The sequence below is a fragment of the Penicillium lagena genome, assembly GCF_028827675.1.
Source record: "Penicillium lagena strain IBT 129212 chromosome Unknown utg000007l_segment0_segment0, whole genome shotgun sequence".
In the NCBI taxonomy this organism is placed as follows: domain Eukaryota; kingdom Fungi; phylum Ascomycota; class Eurotiomycetes; order Eurotiales; family Aspergillaceae; genus Penicillium; species Penicillium lagena.
Window position 1 is genome coordinate 1 of NW_026623228.1, and position 19,305 is coordinate 19,305.

At 52.1% G+C, this 19,305-nt stretch overlaps 11 protein-coding genes across 11 annotated transcripts; 3 read left to right on the top strand and 8 right to left on the bottom strand.

Annotated features, from left to right (window-relative positions):
• Positions 1-178: 178 nt before the first annotated feature.
• On the top strand, positions 179-627 carry N7510_009484 (uncharacterized protein; the record flags this gene model as incomplete). The annotated part of the gene is made up of 2 exons (XM_056981409.1): positions 179-185; positions 311-627. 2 exons carry the CDS (start codon positions 179-181, stop codon positions 625-627), a joined length of 324 nt encoding a protein of 107 aa, XP_056829245.1.
• Positions 628-642: 15 nt separating this feature from the next.
• N7510_009485 (uncharacterized protein) lies at positions 643-1,984 on the bottom strand (the record flags this gene model as incomplete). Its single annotated transcript, XM_056981410.1, has 2 exons — positions 643-1,344; positions 1,631-1,984. Coding segments are annotated over 2 exons (1,056 nt in total), but the record flags the coding sequence as incomplete, so codon positions are not given.
• Positions 1,985-2,002: 18 nt separating this feature from the next.
• N7510_009486 (uncharacterized protein) lies at positions 2,003-2,881 on the bottom strand (the record flags this gene model as incomplete). Its single annotated transcript, XM_056981411.1, has 2 exons — positions 2,003-2,445; positions 2,515-2,881. The coding sequence occupies 2 exons, from the start codon at positions 2,879-2,881 to the stop codon at positions 2,003-2,005; spliced, it is 810 nt and encodes a 269-aa protein (XP_056829247.1).
• Positions 2,882-2,994: 113 nt separating this feature from the next.
• Positions 2,995-4,170, bottom strand: N7510_009487 (uncharacterized protein; the record flags this gene model as incomplete). The annotated part of the gene is made up of 1 exon (XM_056981412.1): positions 2,995-4,170. One exon carries the CDS (start codon positions 4,168-4,170, stop codon positions 2,995-2,997), a length of 1,176 nt encoding a protein of 391 aa, XP_056829248.1.
• A 403-nt stretch (positions 4,171-4,573) lies between these two features.
• Positions 4,574-5,113, bottom strand: N7510_009488 (uncharacterized protein; the record flags this gene model as incomplete). Its single annotated transcript, XM_056981413.1, has 1 exon — positions 4,574-5,113. One exon carries the CDS (start codon positions 5,111-5,113, stop codon positions 4,574-4,576), a length of 540 nt encoding a protein of 179 aa, XP_056829249.1.
• Positions 5,114-6,323: 1,210 nt separating this feature from the next.
• Positions 6,324-7,187, bottom strand: N7510_009489 (uncharacterized protein; the record flags this gene model as incomplete). Its single annotated transcript, XM_056981414.1, has 1 exon — positions 6,324-7,187. The coding sequence occupies one exon, from the start codon at positions 7,185-7,187 to the stop codon at positions 6,324-6,326; it is 864 nt and encodes a 287-aa protein (XP_056829250.1).
• A 134-nt stretch (positions 7,188-7,321) lies between these two features.
• On the bottom strand, positions 7,322-8,998 carry N7510_009490 (uncharacterized protein; the record flags this gene model as incomplete). Its single annotated transcript, XM_056981415.1, has 1 exon — positions 7,322-8,998. One exon carries the CDS (start codon positions 8,996-8,998, stop codon positions 7,322-7,324), a length of 1,677 nt encoding a protein of 558 aa, XP_056829251.1.
• Positions 8,999-9,147: 149 nt separating this feature from the next.
• N7510_009491 (uncharacterized protein) lies at positions 9,148-9,691 on the bottom strand (the record flags this gene model as incomplete). The annotated part of the gene is made up of 2 exons (XM_056981416.1): positions 9,148-9,239; positions 9,448-9,691. 2 exons carry the CDS (start codon positions 9,689-9,691, stop codon positions 9,148-9,150), a joined length of 336 nt encoding a protein of 111 aa, XP_056829252.1.
• Positions 9,692-10,176: 485 nt separating this feature from the next.
• On the top strand, positions 10,177-10,983 carry N7510_009492 (uncharacterized protein; the record flags this gene model as incomplete). Its single annotated transcript, XM_056981417.1, has 1 exon — positions 10,177-10,983. The coding sequence occupies one exon, from the start codon at positions 10,177-10,179 to the stop codon at positions 10,981-10,983; it is 807 nt and encodes a 268-aa protein (XP_056829253.1).
• A 2,587-nt stretch (positions 10,984-13,570) lies between these two features.
• Positions 13,571-14,284, top strand: N7510_009493 (uncharacterized protein; the record flags this gene model as incomplete). The annotated part of the gene is made up of 1 exon (XM_056981418.1): positions 13,571-14,284. One exon carries the CDS (start codon positions 13,571-13,573, stop codon positions 14,282-14,284), a length of 714 nt encoding a protein of 237 aa, XP_056829254.1.
• A 2,247-nt stretch (positions 14,285-16,531) lies between these two features.
• On the bottom strand, positions 16,532-18,052 carry N7510_009494 (iron/zinc ion transporter; the record flags this gene model as incomplete). The annotated part of the gene is made up of 1 exon (XM_056981419.1): positions 16,532-18,052. The coding sequence occupies one exon, from the start codon at positions 18,050-18,052 to the stop codon at positions 16,532-16,534; it is 1,521 nt and encodes a 506-aa protein (XP_056829255.1).
• Positions 18,053-19,305: the final 1,253 nt, after the last annotated feature.

A 19,305-nucleotide genomic window follows, 5' to 3' on the forward strand; every position in this document is an offset into this window, starting at 1 on the left:
CTCTTCGTCTGTCAGTTCCTGCTGCCGCGCCTGCTGATGCTGCTCGGACATGCGTGCGCGATCAATTTCCTGCTGCTGGAACTGTTGCCGGACCCCAAATGGAATACCTCTGTGGTCATTGGATTCTGCGCTGGCTGCCATGGTCTGCCTGTGATGACTGGATCCTGTGCCGGCCGCCATGGTCTGTATGTGATGACTGGATCCTGTGCCGGCCGCCATGGTCTGTATGTGATGACTGGATCCTGTGCCGGCCGCCATGGTCTGTATGTGATCATGAATGGGGCTCTCCCATGGTGCCTGTGACTGTAAGCTCTCGGAATCAATACTGCTGGCCGTCTCGCTGGCTTCTGGGCTGGCTTCTGGGCTGGCTTCTGGGCTGGCTTCTGGGCTGGCTTCTGGGCTGGCTTCTGGGCTGGCTTCTGGGCTGGCTTCTGGGCTGGTTCTCGGACTGGCAGCTTCGCTGGATTCCTACTCTTCTATCACCTGCCAATCGGGGTCGCACCCATCACATCGTGCCTCACTGGTGACCGAACCATAATCGTGATCCCCACAATGGGATCGCTGGTATCCATCTACCACGCCATCCAAATACCCGTCCAAAACGACCCGCCGGCATGGACTGGCTGACATATATGCATCTACCCGCTGCTGCTCCGCGGACGGCGTGTCCTGCATCCACGGCGGGGGGGTATCAACCCCGTCGGGCTGGATGATGATCGCCTCGCTCGCCTGACCGTCCCGACCTGCGCGCCCGCTCTCCTGCGCGTAATCCAGCAACGTTCGTGGTCGCCCCAAATGGATGATGCTGCGGATGTCGGGGATGTCGACTCCCATCCCTAATGTACTCGTCGCCACGACCACCCCGTGGGGCTGGCTGCGAAACCGCTCTAAGACGCCGGCCTTATCAAGCTGGTCATGGTAATACGCCTCGCACCCAAGTATCTCCGCCATCGTCGTGACATGTTCGACGATATGCGCGTACACAATGGTGCGCCCGCCCCGCGATCGTCGGATGCGGTCCCGGATGAATGCTGCGATATGATCCATCTGGATCCAACGATGGGGCCCATTGTACTCCCGCTCAATGATCGGACGCCACAAACGATATGCCACGTTGGTCCGGCTGGTTCGACCACGGAACAAGCTGACCTGCTCCCGGGACCATCGCATGCGCTGCCATAATCGGTCCTCTAAGCTGGGCGGCAATGTCGCCGTCAACAAAACCACCTGCGTCCGTGCGATCATCAATCGTCCAAGCTGCTGCATCATGGGCCGGAAATCACGCTGCTGATTCAATACGATGTGGCATTCATCAATCACAATGCGGTCCAACCGTTTCATGACCTGGGCGAACATTAGTATGGATCTTATGCTCCGTCGATGCTAACCTCAAGCCCGATGCGCGGGCCTACCTTATAACCTGGGTTTTAAGCGGACCTCTGCTGACCTCTTAAAACCCAGCTTATAAGCTGCGGGCGCGGGGGGCATCTCAGTTGGTGACGGTGGGACATGGGGACATCAACCCTAATCCCTGGGCCCCCGTTTTAAAACCGGGGTTCGAACGCATCCTTATAACCCCGGTTCTAAACTGGGGGCGCCGGCTGGGGTCTCGGATCGCGGGGGGACATACCTGCTGTCGGTTCAAAAACGTGATGAAATCCTCACTCAACGCGGATTCGGGCGTGACGAGTACAATGGCCGCCTCGTCGGGCGGCCGCCGGCTCTCCCATTCGACGCACGAGATGCCGGCCACCGCGCATCGCTGCTGCAAGTCCTGGCGTAAAGCAATCAATGGGACGACGACCACCGTTAGCCCGCCGCTGACCCATGCCGGTAACATGAACAACATGCTCTTCCCCCCGCCCGTCGGCATCACGACGACCACGGGGCTCACCCCATGCTGGATCGCCTGCATGGCCGGCCCCTGGATACCGCGGAACTGGCTCTGGTCGTCGTTGGTCATCCGCTGCAACGCCTCCGTCATGTTCGCCTGGTGGAGCTGCTACTGGCGCTGCCGTCGCCGCTCGTCGGCCTCGCTCTCCCACGGCCCGGCCTTGCGCTTCCCCAGCACCCGTCCTAGTGCGTCCTCCGCGCTCTCGAACCCTAAAAACCGGTGCCAATCCGTGCTCGACAATCGGAACATCTCCCGTCGGTGCGCCGTCGTCCCGGCCTGCTCGGTGATCTCGCGGCCGTAAATCATCCCCGCCAAGTGCGATGAATGCGCCGCCTGTAAGTCCGCGATGTGGCCCATGAACTGGTCGTAGTCCATCCCCGGTTCATGATCTTCGTCTATGGGCGTCTCGGCACTTCGCTCACTCTGGACGTTGTCGGGGAATGCACTGGACCACCGTAAATACCGCCGGCTGATGCCAATCGCGATGTTCCGGTACGCGAGCAAATTCAACGCGCGTCCCTTCAAGCCGGCGGTCGTCTCCCGTTTCAATGCTTCCCGGAATCGCTCCGACGTCCACTCGCGGCCACGGTGGGGGTCGGGGCCCTAGATGTACGATGCACGCATTTGCATGGTCTGGATGGTCTCCTCGCTGGTGCCCTGGACCTGCTGCTGCAACGCCTGCAATCGTTCGACGAATGGCAACACCAACCACAGATACCACACGACCAGCTCGCCGACGGCGCGCGGCAAATACCGATGGATGATCTTCGCGTCGTTGCTCGCATAAAACCCCTTGTGGTACTTCGTGGCGAACACGACGAGCCCGTCCTCGATGAATACATTGCGGTGGGCCCCTTCGGTGTTGCGATGACGGATACTCAACAGCTCGGGGGCCCGTCCGGGCTGGCCGGCGGTAACATGGATGCCGACGCTGAGCTTCTCGCGGAACTCCACCACGTTCTGCATGTATCGCTCGATGGCCCGCATGCGGAACCGACGCTCGGGGCCGTCGATGAACCGCTGCTGTAGTCGGGGCTCGCTCTGGATCCGCCCTATCAGCCACTGTGCCCCGGGGACGGGCCACGGCGTGCGACTGTCATTCAAAAACTCCACCCGGGCTTGGGCTGCGTCGGGTCGTCCATCATCTGGTCCCATGGGATCGTGGGGGCGCTGGCGGCGTCGCACATCAATAGCTCCTCGTGTAGCAGCTGGCGCATGGAGCTGACCAACCCGTGGACAAAGCCCCGGAAATCGCCCATCGTGAAATGGACCTCCTTGTAAAGCAACTCGTCCTGGCCGGACCAGCTCACGTGGCCGGTGGCCGTACTGCTGTAATGGATGCGTAAACCGTACGTGCGCAAATCGAGCATCCACTGCATCGGACTATGCGTGCCGCGGACCATGAACGTGTCCGTCAACAATCGCAGCCATTCGCGAAACGGTCGTGGTTTCCGTCGCTGCTGCTGGCTGAATTGCATCGGCTCCCGACGATGGACGGGCTCAAACGCTGGGCTACTCCCGGGACTACTCCTGGGACTACTCGCTGCGCTGCTCGGTGCGCTGCCTGGTGCGCTCTCGCTCCCGTAGCCCTCGTCCTGCCCAGCGTATGTATAGTCGACATCGTCCATCGGGCTCTCCACGGACCACACGCTGAGCTCCCGACGGTCGCGCATGTACTGGATGATCGCCTCGGCCCGTGGATCTAATCGTAATGATTTGTGTAATACCATGAATCGGCTGATCTTGATCATCTTGGACAAAATCGGGGGATAGCTCTCCGCGTCCCGCCATCGATCACGGCCCTGACCAAGCACGGCTAATGCGCAGACCAATGCACACTCGTACTCTTCGGCGCCGATGCGCTGGTTCAATAGCTCAATGCAAAAGTCCATGCATGCGGTCTGGATCGAAGTCATCTGATACTCCTCGTCGGTGTGGTCGCCCTGGCTCTGGCCCCGATCCTGGCCCTGGCTGTCCATGGGGTCGGGGCTCCCACGCGTGTCTTGGGCACACCGCCATAGTGCCTGCCATGCCCGTCGCTGGCGGGGGGTGAATCGGTATGGCGGGCTCTGCCAATCGTGCTCGACCTGGGTGCGGGCGAAAAACATCACGATCTGCTGCCATGGCTCGACATGCCGCTGGATCTGCTCCTCATCCATGTACGCCTGTAACGGCTGGTATGGGCTCTGGTCTTTCTCCGTGCGCGCGGCCTCAATACGGATCAGATGGCCCGTCTGCTTCGTGATGCGCTGGCTGATCCGCGCGACCCCATCCATAGCGTCCCAGATGGCGCGCATAGCCCCTTCTGGGCCCTGGGCGTCCTCCGGGGGGGTCTTGATGGACTTCAGTATATCGCGGGGGAAATGCCTACGAGCCGTTGGTCAGTCAAATCGTGGATCAATCGATCAACCGCCAAAGCTGGGCTGCGCGCCCTACCTTAGAACCTGGGTTTTAAGCTCATTCCTTAAAACCCGGGTTCTAAGATGGGGTGCTTAAACTCTTTCTCTCTACCGTCAAGCCAACGATCGACGAATCAATACGCACCTTGTAAATATGTGGCCCACTGCGTCCGTCGTAGCCACGGGTTCGCCTCATCGAGCGGGCCGACCTGGATCGTATGGTCGTTGTTGGCCTGCGATTCAACGTACGTCTGTTCGAGCTGCTGGATGAGTTGGTCGACTACATCCGCGCGGGGGGCGGTCCAACGGGTTCATGATCTGGGCCGGGCTTGCGAACGTGGATGTAATGCGAGCCATGGCCATGCTTAAAGAATCGCTGGCAGATGACTGGAAGCATCGAGTCCTGTATCGCCTGCTGACTAGCTTCGATTTCGGATCGTTGGGGCTTGCCTGCGTGGTCGTGTATAGACCAACTATGCTCCTGGCGCCAATGGATCTTCATCGTCTTAAGATTCCGACATACGTAGCCACACTGACCTCGTTTGCATAAAAGACCATCGTTATAAGTACGTAAGCCCTTAATGGGCTGATCGACCCATATGGGGTACTGAAGTTCATCGGGATTTTCTTCGATACAATCCCAATTACTAATCGTTTGGGCGACCTGACGGGCGACCGAGACGGGGATTCGATGCGGACTGTGGGTTAAATGGTAAAGTACCTGCTTTGGCCGTACAGCATACTCGCACTGCCGGCATATAATGATGGGAAATGGCGTCGCTCGTGCAAATAGCTGGTCGGCGGTGGGGATAGTCGACATCGTATATGGAGATATATGTAATTGATCGTGGTATATCTTTGACTCGTGGTTGTAATCGACGTAGATCCAAAACCACTCAGATTATGATCAAATGGAAATGGGATACGACGACGAGGCCCTGAATAAACCCCTGAAAATCTCTTCCGCTTTAGACTAATTTTGAAAATGATAAGTCGACGCTATTGTATGGTGATGCTGGTCGGGGGTGGCCCCGATCTTACCCAACCAAAATAACCCGACCATTTTATATCCCTGCAACCACCCCTTCGAATCGGAATTTTAGACTCCGATTCAAAATGCGTATGATTTAATTATCGCTCTTTCACATACTAAACTCTGATACTTATTGGACAAGTAATCCTTATGGTAGTGGGCTTTTATTGCTAACGGAAATAGGCTTATGGCCCCACTTTTCTTATCTATAGTATAGACTTACACCCTTATGCCAGGCGAGTCCGCTGCTCCCACCCCCGTTGGCTAGGATTGCTGACTAAAGTTCACCGCGACGGAGTGAACTACCCCCCGTTGGCTAGGGCTGGGAAGGCATTCGGGCGACTCGGCGAAAGCATTAGGTATCGGCCCCTTAGCGCCAAAATCGATCCCATAGTTAAGGCCTTAGCCCAATATGGGATGGTGCCCGTACCTTATACCCCCGTTGGCTAGGGTGTCCGAATATAAGTCCTATATCCAAATCTAGGCTCTGTAGCTGCTATAGTGGTCGAGTTATGAAGGAAAACGTCAAAAGCGTGATGTACTTATGGAGTCGTTTTGATATTGCGCTAACGCAACCTTATACGCGTAAGTGCGGGAACTAAGCCGAATTAGGTTAGTATATGTAGTCCGTAAGGACGGCGTACCACCCTACTAATTTCTTGATCCAACCACTTTAAGATACTACCTTATTCTAAATCTAGCCATTCGCATAATAAGACAATTGAATCATTTTATAATCGCCCAAACTATAATATATAAACTAGATCTTAGTACGTGGCGAGTGAGTGTGTGTTCGATATGTGTTGTTATGCTAGATATATATGCTGGCTCGTTATATATTACATATATTTGTAGACTCAAGACGATTCGATCGTGCTATTATTGCCATACTACACTACACTATGCTATACAAAGTAGATCTCAGTTCTAGACTTTATCACAAGCGTATGTTGAATATCTATAGACGTTTGAAATTGGTATTACATCAGATCCTGGCCTACCGTTCATCACCACTTAGCTCGAACGTGATCCACTCCCGTCTACGTTTTCGCTGTGGGGCCTCTCCCCCTACGTCGAGTTCGCTATAACTGCGTTTGCGACTAAGTGGCCTTGCAAAGCCAAGAAACGTATGCCACTCACGGCTAATCCCACGGAACCGGACCCGTCGGCCCTCGATCACTCCAGGCGCTTCCTGCAACCCCCGCGCGTATACTGTAGCCGCCATCCACGACCCGTGCCCAGCCTGCTGGTCGACTACTTGATCCTCCACTCCGTAATCGCGCTTAAATCCACCGCACTTAAGATGCATACGAGAGATCCCAATCGCGACGTGCCGCCAAGACAGTACGTTAATCCGGGTCTGGAGCTGCGCTGCTGCTTCTTGCTTGAGGATGATCCCAAGGCGGGCGGGATCCCAGTGCCCCTTGTCGTACGGCCATAGGAAAGGGGACTGGTTCATTCGATCTTTCCCCTGTGAAAGCATAGTCACCGCCTCTGTGAATGGGAGGATCAGCCACAGATAGTACACGAGAAGTTCACTAACGGCCTGGGGGAGATAGCGATGGATGAGCTTCGTCGTGTTTGTGACGCGCTGTGATTTAGAATAGGCCGTGACCGTACTCACTAGGCCATGCTCAATAAAGATGTTTCGGTGTCGCCCTTCTGGTGTGTTCCGGTGCCGAAGAGCTAGCAACTCCGTCCCTCGTGGTGGCTGTCCTCCGGTCATAAATACGAGTAAGAGGAGCCGCTGTAGGAATCGATCGACAAGCTTGAGATATTCCTTCACGGCATGTGGGCGCCAGATCACGCTCGAGTCCGACCGCTGTACCTCGGTGAACTCCTTGCGGAGCGACTCGCTCATAAGAACGCGTTGTAGGAGCCACTGCTGGCCCGTGGTTAGCAGGATGGCCTGATTGCGTGGGTCCTGGAGGAAATTCCACCCCCGCTTATTATTCACCGGATCGTCGGCGAGCCGATGTAGCGGGAGCTCCGGTACTACCCCTCTCGCTCGTCGTCCTCGCTAAGGAGGAAGAGTCGTTCGAGGTCGTACTGTGCGAGCTCGACCTCTACGCGGACGAATCGTCGAAGGCCATCCATAGTTAGGTGGAGCTCCCGATAGCTTAAGGCGTCGTGGTCGTCGTTCCAGTTGATATACCCTATACTAGTCGTCGTGTTCTGGATCTTCTTGCCGTAGGCCCGGAGCCGGGTGATCCACCCAAAGGGGGCGTGAACCCCGAACATAAGGAAGCGCTCCCGCATGCGGTCGAGTGCGTCGCCCGGATGCTCAACCTCGCCGTCGTCCGCGAGCTGTACAGCCCGCTGGGCTACAAGCATCTGCGATATCTTAACTAAGCCAGACAGGTGCCCGGTGTAGCTCAATGGGTCGCGGTACGTCTGGTTCGGTACATCGACCCCGATCGTTGCCATAAACCCGATTAGGGGGCTTTCGAAGAGATCGCCCCGGAGCTCGTGGTCGAGGAGCGCGATCGAGAGATCGAGGCATGCACGGTCGAGCTGGGCCATGGCTCGCTGGGCGGGGGAGCTCTTACGGGTGCCCTTGGGCCCACTTGACGGGCCGAGTTCCTGGGCTGGGGACTCTACTGCGTCTAGGGACTCTAGGCCGTTCTCGATCTCTAGGCCTAAGAGCTGCTGGGCAAACTGGTCGATCCGGTCGACAGCTTCGAGCTGCCGCGTAGTAGGCTGGTGCTTTAGATCGATAGCCTGGTTAGGCCGGCTAGTCCGAATGACGAAGCTAATTAGCCGTACCCAGATCTGCTGATACCGGCGGTACGTCTTAGGACGGAGGCGGATGTGGATGGGGCGGTCCCAGACGCCCTGTCGCTGGAGGAAGCTATTGATCTTTACCTGGTCGAATTCGTTGATGCGGTAGCTAGTAATAGAGTCGAACGCCGCCTGGACTAGCCGTTGGACGCTCTGCTCAACGGCCTGGAGGATCGGCTCCGCCGTAGGATCGGGTAGGGCGGCGAGCATAGCCAGATCGCGGAAGGCGTGCCCACGAACGTACTCCGGCCACCGCGTGAGCTCGAGCCACGGCGAGTACTCGGTCGGGTCGCTATGCGTAGGCGCGACCTCCTCGTCGGCCCGCGTGAGCCTATCGGAGCGCTGGAGCGCGTCCGCCACCTGCGTCTGTACGAACTCCGCCTCGCTCATCTCGAGGACGTGCCGAGCCCGCTGGACCTGCACAGTAGGCGTCACAATGAAATAGCTACTCCCCCGGCCCGTTGGGAAGAATCGTTGGCAGCTGACGGGACGTAGGGCTGGCTGCTGCGACGGTTTCGAGGGGTCAGGGCGCCCTAGACGACAGCGGATGCCATGGTCTCGATATCGATGTTGTCGCATCGATTGTGGGGTCCGTACCGCGTACGAATCGCATCCGTCCTCTAGGCAGCCCCAGCCCATGTAGACAGGGAGCTCTGGGAGAGGGAGGGAGTCCGGCGGCGGGGGGCGGAATGGTTCGACGTGAGGGTCCCACGGGTCGACGGACCAGGCCTCTTGGGCGGCCGCGGCTCGTTGCTTGCCCGTTCTCGCAGTTATGTGGTCGCGATGTTTCTTCGAGCCGAGGTGGCCTGAGATCCCTCGCGGCGGAACGCCATGCTCGCAGGTCTTACAAACCCAGATGCGGTAGGTCTGATTCCAGGCGAATAGGTCCATAGTTGTGAACCAGTGGCGTAGGGAGGGAGCGGCCAAAAGGGGGGGGGGGGTCAGAATGGAGGGGGAAAGAAAAAAAAGGACGATGAGTAGATGGTAGAGGAACCAGAGGAGAGAAGAAGAGAGGAGAACGGAACTAGCAACCGCTCCAACTACGACACGCGTCTGTATATGCGGTAGCGGCGACAGATTGACGACGTTGTGTGTTGTGGTGGTGCGTGAGACGCGGCATCGTGGTCATCTCCTACGCTACGACGCGTCGAGAGCGCGTCAAGGTCACGATCGATCTAGGCACCGAGTGAGGGGAGGAAGAGGGAGTAAAAAGCAAGTAAAAGCCAAAGAAGCCAAAGGGAAAAGGGAAACATCGATAGTGGCATATAGTCCAGTGTAAGGGGTGGGTCGTTGGTTGGTCGGGTTCGGGGCACGGGACGCTAGGGGCCGGGGGCACGCACCGGGGAGGGTTTGGACCAATGGGGACGGGGGGAATGTCACTGGGCCCCCCCCGACGACCGCAGTGACATTACCTCTAGGGTATAGGCCACCAGCTTCACGAACCTTCAGGCTCAGAATCATCTGCTTCCATAAATTCTCGAACTGCTGAAAGCCTGCTCTCAGCAAGACTTTCTGGCTTGCGCTATTACTAGCCTCTGTAATAGCAATGACCTGCTCTGGCACCACACCCTCACCTGTCACCATCGTTTTCTCAGCTCAGACTTCTCGCTCTTCCCGTGGCAAACCCTTTGTGAAAATTAATTCCCCCTAATTGGCCACGCTTGAGGGAGAAGCCGCCACACATTCTGTCACTCCGGTAGTTACTGTGATAAAAAGGCGGGTTGCAGGATTATTTGTAGTGTTCCGGTTCAATTTTCCTACTCTCGATTTGGAGTAGACGGGGAGAGGAACCAAGGCCCAAGAACCCTGGACCCATGGATCGATCGGATTAGGTGAGACCTGCCGGCCACCCCGCTTGTCGCCACTTTTTTGCGATGCCATCCCCAGAGTGCTCCATGCCGATTTATATAATCACATGAGGTCATGTTGCCCTGAAATCTGTGCTAAATTTGCCCTCCCTGATTAGGCGTCGAGCTACCTACGATCAGTTATCACAGACACCAATCCAGTTTACAATGCTCTGCTTCCTCTGATGCTCCTTCTGGGCGCATGGCGGTTGGGTTGAGCAAATGTCCGATATCGATTCCGCTAACGGCGTCCGCGGAGGATACGACGGTAACAACTATGCTGTCAAAGTCACCTTCACCACGTTCCTGGTGATCGCACTGTACAACTCAATCGAACTCGTCATCCTCATCTTCTCGACGTTCAAACACTATCGGGGATTGTACTTCTGGAGTTTGATGGTCTCCGTTGTGCTCGGTGTCATCCCGCAGTCTATCAGCTTCATTCTCAAGTACTACTCGCTCGCCCCCCTCTGGTTTACGCTTACCTTCTCGACCATCGGCTGGTATTTCATGGTCACCGGGCAGGCCGTCGTCCTCTATTCACGGCTCAACCTCGTCGTACATAACCCCAAAGTCCTGCACCGTGTTCTAGTTATGATCGTGTTTAATGCGATTTGCTTGCAAATTCCTACTACCGTCCTGACCTATGGCTCTAACTTCAGTACCAAACCCGCCTATATCAACGGCTACGGGGTCATGGAGCGCATCCAGCTAATCGGCTTCTCGCTGCAAGAGTTCATTATCTCAGGGCTATACATTCTTGAAACCGTCAAGATGGTCCGCTTGGACATGGAGACGTTCGACCAACCCCATCGCTCCACGAACATCCTGTACCAGCTTATCGGCATCAACCTATTGATCATTATGCTCGACATTGTCTTGCTAACGGTTGAGTTCTTGAACCTCTTTGTCATCCAGACGACGCTCAAACCCATGGTCTACAGCATCAAGTTGAAGCTGGAGTTGGCTGTTCTAGGCCGGCTAGTGGTATTAGTCCGTTCGCATCGCCTCTCCACTTCGGGTGCTTAAGTGAATGGCTCACCCTGTGATCTCAGAGCCGATTGCTCCCCGAGGCGGCAACTTCCATCACCTTTTTGACAACCATTAATACTGCTTTATTGTTCTCCGAAATATCAACTTCCCATCGACGAGCTCTCAATATACAGATTTATATATTCTGGTCAAAGGTCCGATAGCAACGTAGAATAGTGTGGCGTAAAACAGGGGAAGTAACTCCGTCAGAGATCTCTCCGCAGATGCTCAGCTAAGACTTGTCATGACTCATGACCTGCCGCGTTCAGCCTGGTATTTCAATATTTCCAACAAAGAAGAGGTAAACAAGACAGCACAATGCCTTGTTCGCGGTTCAATCCAAGAGGTGACGGCCGCATCATAGTGGTTTCCCCAGGTTGACTAGCAAATGAGGGAATCTCCTCAAGATTTCTGCATTTACGTACTGAGAAGCCAACTGGAAAGCTGTTTGGTCGCCACTTTTCTCTAAAGCATTGACGTCGACGCCGGGTTGACCCAGGAGACACCTGACGATATCCGTATGCCCCCGCCGAGAAGCTGAATAAAGAGCTGTGGCCGCTCCTGTCTGACGCGTTGACGTCGATGCCGGGCTGGCCCAGGAGGCACTTAAGATATCCGTATGACTACACTCGGCAGCAACAATCAAAGGAGCTATTTTATTCGCTCAACAATGACTAGTGTGCGTCAATTTCACCGCTCTCTAGTCAAATTATTGAACATTGGCCACCCATGAAACTTATCGAGGCCCGCGATTTGGGCAGAATTGTAGACCAATTAGACCCATTTGAATTCTTTGTCAATATCGATGTCTTCTATTCGATGAACAAGCACATTGCGAAAAGCCATTTCAACTAGCTACTACGTCAAGTCTAGGAGTGGTACCAAAGGTGATCTCTCATTACATGCATCTCAACATCCCACTAATTTAAATCCTAAAGGATCAAGATAATTACATTTGACCATCTTGAATAGCGAACATATTTGAAGGGTAACCCCCATCCCGATGACGTGAAATGCCCTGTGTGATGAAACGCTTATCAGGTACCTGCATATTCGAGCACCGTCACGCCCATTCCAATTATTAAATACCGTCTGAGTGCAGCAGAAATAATAACCATTTGATTTCTTATTCGATAGTTATTTTCAAACAAAGATCACAAAGTGCTAGAGTGGCGGATTACAGGACGACACGCACTACTAGAAAATCCGTTGTTCACTACTATGACGCCTAGATCATCCACAAAAACGTCTGAGATAGATAGCGAAGACAATGTTGCATTATTTCGCATACCTAGTTATCTAGACTAGTTTTTATCTCATCAAAACTATGTTACCTGAGGATATACCAATTGTGGTGGAACTCTTGGCAGCAGTAGTACATAATCAAAAATACTGATATGGCGAATACACGGTGAGGTAACAATCATGTAACTTGATGTATGGAACTTACTAGCGCCACTAGACGGAACGGCTGCCCCACAACCCTGTCCGCAACTAGATGGCCTGCTTGAAGGAAACATAACTCTAGTAGAGGTACCTTGGGAACGCATCAAACTATGAGGATATGCAGTGCTGCAAGGAAACCACCAGGTATAGGTATTATATCGCCATGTATGCTGCCTTTACACTAATGCTGGAGACACAGGATTAAGAAGCTTCTGCAAGTTGCTCGTTGATCCAGTAAGTCTAAAGAATATCGAGAGTAGTGAGCGTTTGTGGACGTTCACGTCCATATACCTCTACATGTCATTCTAGTGCTCTTCGATTCACAGCTTCTGCGTCTTCATATTTCCATTGACTGTCAAGCACTAGGCCAAGGTTACTGACACTGGTGAGCGTGTTGGGATGCTCGCGTCTAAGTACCTTCTCTTATGCTTCTAATGCACGTTGATACATCGCTTCCGTCTCTTTATAGGCTCCTTAAAGATCTAGAAACCGTCTACAATGAGATGAGATAGTGGCGGCATTTAGTCAATCTTCCTTATCTACTTTAGATATAGACTCCAGTACACTTTTGGTATACGTAAGGAACGATCGACATTATGTCTAGTTTTTGTACTCGCCATCTAGAGATATCTATGCTATAATACTTTATGATTTAGCCTACTAGTGCGAATAAAGGGCATAGTGGGTAGTTGAAATGAGGAAGTTGACGCGTTGGGGAGCGATCATGTTGGTTGGGCGGGTCGCGGTCGCTTGGGAATTAGGTGACTCCTTCGCCCTTCTCGCTATGATTAGCGTCCGCACTAGACACGCAGAAAACGCACTATAGAAAGCAGCCGGTCAGCACTAAGAGCACTGCATATGCCAACATAGCACTAAATAGCGCTAGAGCATTGTGTGTATACACTGATAGCATTCCTATGAAATATATAAAGCTGTCACCTCCTCGATGACTATCCCCTCTACATCTCCATTATTCTTTCCTTCCATTATGTATCTCCACACCACCTTTCTAGCCGTTGCTACCTTGCTTTCTAAGCTAGCTTATGCCTCCCCTATGCCAGATATAGGGAGCGAGCATCACTATGAATTTACTCCTTCTCCACCAACATCCTCCTACGTACGCGGTTCTAACTCTCCAATGGTTTTGAATATAACTTCGGAGGAGTTCGCTACTATGAAGTACATCATCGTGGATAAAGAGGGCAACTATCTCGGCAACGATAGCGACGATCTCGATACTTCGAATTTTCGACGGGATAATATCTTGTATAGATTAAAAACGATCGACGATTCAAACCCCCATCAGAACTACATGATTACCCAGAAGTCTGGGACAGTGGTCACATGTCCAGGAACGACGACATCTGGGCTCTCGGTGGGGTTTTCATGGTCAATTTCCGGCGGGATAACAGCCGCCTTCTTCAACGCTGGATTTTTCGTCAGTGAGTCGACGACGGTCACAAACTCGGCAAGCTTCGATTGTGCCTCTGACACAGACGCAATTTGTGTTCTATTCTACCAAGCGGTGACTGCCTATACCGTTATGGTGCAGGAAGGAGGCTTTGGGGGGTTCGGCTTCGTCGAGTGGTACGATCAAGGGACGACAGTTATATATGCTCCTAATTCCGGCTCTATGGGTGCTACTACAGGACGTGGCATAAACGTTGAAGCGCGGAACGTCATACAGTGCTGGGGAGACGAAGATAGAACCGTGCTATATTCCTGTGGTCCACCCGGAGATGCTGATTATTGGGACAATAAGGATCCTGGCCCCTGGAATTCTGATTATGTGACTAATAGAGAACCGGCTGGATGTGATATTCCTATCGAGGCATTTAATTTCGCTGATTGAGAGTGATAAAAAGATTTGTGTCCGTCAGAATTCATGTTCCCATACTGAATCCTGCTGGGTATAGTGCTGGTTTGTTTGGCTCATATGTGTTTTGTCGAGTTATTTAGTGTTACAGAATCAGAGATTTGTTATTTTTCGTGAATTGAACATCTAGATTATACTGGTATTGTCTCTTGATCTTATGACTAGAAGCTGACCTGATCTGCATCTCTTAGAAGTTCATGTAGTACGATGCACCCAAGAGACCAACAATACATCAATTGTACTATTAATAGTAGTCTTCATTTGCCCGACTTAGCTTATTTTAAGTGCATAGGCCTTCCCGATAGTGTGAATTGGTGCTCAGCCCCCATGTGTCTCTGCGCATAGGGATCCCGTTAGGCTCCCTGTGATAGTCAGACCATCCGTAGGATGAATGTAACAATGCATTAGTGTGTTTCAAAAAAAAGCCTAAAAAAGATGAAAATAACAATAACATAGCCTTAAGCAGTAGAGTAGAGAGCGCATTTTTGTCTACAATAATCATATTCATACTGAGTTGCCCACCAATAGCGATTAGCTCGTATTGTGTTTCTTGACTTCGCCTACACTGTTTTCAACCGTAGGCGAGATGAGCCTCTTGCGTTACCGTTGAACAACTTTGTAGGACAACACATTTCGCCCTTGCCTCGGTGGAAGAAAGCTAGGATAAAGGAGAATCCTTTTTAGGAATTATTTATTGAGACTAGGATTCCTAGCCCGAAGCCGTGTTTGCTAATACGGTTGCGGACATCACGCTATCCATACCAGAAGGACAGCCTGGCAAGTAGTGCGTTTGTATTTTTATTGTGTTTGATATAATATCCTGTGGTAGTACGTGATGGACTCGACCAGATGTTCTCTTTTAGCATCGCTAGGTAGGGAGAGAGGCTTATTAGTGAGGTTGCTTCGTCTCTTATGATCGTTTTACCACTCTAAAACGTGCGCTCAAGGTCGGTGGTGAAATGCGACAACTTGAATTCCTTAAGCTCATGGGCTATATGTAACGAGACTGAGGCAACGACGAGCTCAGATGTTGCACAGAAAGATGAGGGGATCAGGTAAATATTGGAATATGAGATGCGAGCTGTGTATGGTCTTGAGTCTTTCCCAGATATCGATCTCTCGAAAGAAATATGTTCAGCCACAATGATTCTGTCTGGGAGCCCTGTTGGGAAGATGTGATTTTTCGAGAATATGTAAGCCAGTATACCGTATTAACTATCGTAACTAGGGTTGCGGCTGTGTCCAAAATGTGGCCCTCAAATGGTTCTTGGTTTAAATTAAGCCGCCTCTTTATGTGACTTAACATAAACGACGCGTCAAACGAGGGGCTGTAATAAATGTAATATAAGTATTGGCTGGTGCAGGCTTTGAGGGATGGATACGTGCGGCTTTTTAGCGCTTGCCTCCTCTTACGTGAAGTTGAACAGAGAACCCGCACGTAAGATTACCGCACTTGCGGTCCTCTAGAGGCGGAGTGATTGTACGCGATGTTGTCAAATGACACCGAGTAAACAGTAAAAAGGGGCTAACCAGGGCGCTGCAGGAGACTAAATGAAAGTAGACCAATTAGCATCATGTAAGGTCCAACACCAACCAACCCAAAACACTGTAGTAAATGCGTTATTTATAGAGAGGACAAATCCTTCGTTTCACCACTGCTCCTAAAATGAGCAGGAGGATGAGTCTTAAAATCATTCGGCCAACACATGAACACATCCTAGAACACTCTCGCATGTGAGTTAGACCATGTGGATTTGGTACTACCAATGGCACCCCCGCTCTACGGCCTGAATTTTTCTCAGCCTGCTTAAGCAAAAGGCGGGTGGCCTTAGTAGCGGAGCAGAACATAAGTCGATATTTGGGATACCACATGCGAATCAGGTGGTGGATTGTTGGAATGTGTCTCACGATACACCCGTATAGTGGTTTTACGGATTGGGGTAACAGAGACTCGCAGGGAGGCTTTAGGTGCGACTCAGTATATTTCCAAGACTGATCGCTGGCGCCTGAGTCTCAGGTGCCAGCGAGGCTTTTATGTACAGGTCTCTTTCCCCGCTCGACTTACACCAATGCGTGCGATCCCTGCGCGGCAGCGAGGTAGCGGTCAAGCCTTGCTATTGAGGCCAGGCAGTCGCAGCATACATTACGGTACCACAGCCCTTCAAGTGGGTTAGGTTGTGGGTAGGATTCGCCTACCCAATCGTGGGTAATGGCGCAGACTAACTAGGTCTTTTTATCTATCTCTAGTGTGTTCGAAGATGCGTTGGTAAGCGGATACAAAGCTTCAAGTTTGCTGAACAGTGTAGTCCGCTGGAGCAATATATCGTCAAACTGAATACCCCGCTTAGTGATAGATGAGTGTTGTCCATATAACAATATGATCATCAGATAGCCCTCAATGATCATTGTGGGAGTGTTGCAGATCAACTGGCCTGTCAAGTTCCAGCGCATTCCCGATGCGACGAATATAACGGCAAAGGTGAAAACGAACGAAGCTATAACGGATTGCCAGCAGGAAACTGAGAAGACGATTATCTGGAACATGCGTTGGGTTAAATTCAGGGCAGCATTGGTATCCTGGGGCAGAGAGGCTGGCGATGGGGACTGGTTGTCAAGAGCTGTGAGACTAGCGCTGTCGATAGAGACAATGTTGCTTAGCTCGACGTCTAGCTCCTCGTTGTCGCGCATCTGAATGTTCCGTAGCACGAACTCGTCGATGAAGGAGACCAGGCCCGTGTAGGTGCCGAATATCAGCCACCAGTTTGAGCTCCACTGCATAATATGGCCTACACCAAGCCAGGAGATCAGGACGGCAACGAAGAGGGTCATGCCTGGGATACCACCAAGAACGGCTGCATAGTAGTCGATGAAACGATGGGCGAAACCCAGCCGCTGTGACGGAATCTCGACCTCAGGCACCTCCTGCTTAACACAGCCACCGATAAGACGCAGATATTCAAGAAGCCTCTCATCTTGAGCCTTGACAAGGTCCACGGACGTTTCGATGAACTTTAACTGGCGATGGCGTACGTGCTGTAGGAAGACGGTGGTGAAGGTCAGCTCCACGGCAGTAGCGGTGTTAATGACCAGCTGCCAATTGTTGTCCCATTGCACCGAGTTGCCGAGTCCCAGCCAGATGACGATGCCGGTCCAGTAGATGGCTATTGAATACCAAGATCCAACCGTGGCCAGAATGCGGTTGACCCACTTGTCGTACGTGCTCTCCGTCGTCAGCTGACTGCTCTTGTGGTGGTGAACAGTAACATAACTATGATGGCAAGTCGGAACACGGCATTGGAGCAGAGAGGTGATTATTTCCCGCACTGAGAGGCTTCTGCTGCGCATGTCGGCAAACAGCCTAAGGGTGCGGTGATGGTTGTAAAACTGCTGGTGGATCAGGAGCGTGTTGGTGATGTATACTTGGATCGAACTGCTGTCGTTCATCACTATCTGCCAGGTGGTGGGGGCCTTGAAAATGATGCCCACGATGATCCACGCCAGTATGACGACTAGGATAATTATCATCATAGTGGTCGAGCCAGCAAATGTCGTGAAACTTTCAAACCACGCCGATGGCCGGAGTTCGTTGGGCTGGTGATGACTGAGGTCGGAAGAGGTGCCATCGGAGGAAGACGGTTCATCCGACACCATCAGCTGCTGGCTGGAGTGCACCGGATAGCGCTTCCCCGGCTTTGCCAGGGCGAGTTTGACGCTGGACACCCAACTCTTCTGTGGCTGAGACATGACTAGCAGCGTCGACAATTGGTGATGAGAAGCTGGGTGTGCACTGGTTATTTATACTCTGAGTGAAACTGATCCAGGGCGTATGTTGACTTCATGAGCTCCGAGAAACCTCACAATTGTTGAGGCACATAGGTACCTTGATGGTTCAAATTGGATCCAGTCGTGATTATTGGGGACCTTGGAGAAATGGCGCTGCGAGGCCTCATTGGCAGGTACAGGGCCTGTATTCTGAGCTGCATAACCCAAATCTACTGCGGCGGAGTTGAGGTTAAGGTTTCTCATTCTTATGCTCTGAAGGGATTGGCTGCGTACCTTCAGCCCTACAGTAGGGCTGGACTCCACACCTACTGAAAAAACCCCTTCATATAGGCGAATACTTGATACAGCAGAAAAGTGGGAATCCTTTAGGCTGCAGCATTTCAAACCCTCCAACAGCTCACGACACTCGCCACAAGAGATTTGCCGGTTCCTAGAAAATAAACTCACCGGCAACGTGAATTTACTGGGCCTGGACTCAGACCTGGCACGGTTTGAACAAGTGAGATTCGGGAAACAACGCATGATTTTGCATTGTACTAAAACGACAGTATTTAAGTACCTCTCGGAGCCAAGTTCGGCGGAAGCGGTCAGGAACCCCCGCCACAAAACGTCGGTGCGCCCGCGGTCCCGCGCAGCTATTCTACCGGGATCGCCTAGGGAGAAATGCGGTCGGTAGAAGTTTCTAGTCATTGGCCCCGACGAGACTGCGGCATATCCTCTCCATCGGCTATTGGATCATATACCATATCCGCAGATTGAGGATATCCATGGATATCCGCTAGGATACGAGAATATTTTGAGGATGACTGCACTAGCATAAATATTGCTTAATTATGTACTTAGAGGTGATCATATGCCTCTTATATAGCTTATCAATTTATTTTTCAGAACAAAAGATACACATGTTCGGTCCTAACCATACTACCGACCTTATTATCCTATGCCTTAATGAAATATTACTAGCTCTATCGAAAAGCTATAGGACGACGTTATGCGAAGAGCTCTTAGGATATTAATAACGTAGGTAACTCTTACTACCTTATATCTTTAGGTGCAAACAAAAAAGCTGAAGTACATAAAATAGAACCTAATCCCACGTTATAAACTCGATCTATCTATCGGAGAGAAACCTACTGTGAGTGTCGATGATCTATATATTGTGCTCTACTATTACTACTAGACAAAAGATATAACACCCTACCCCGAGAGTCGAT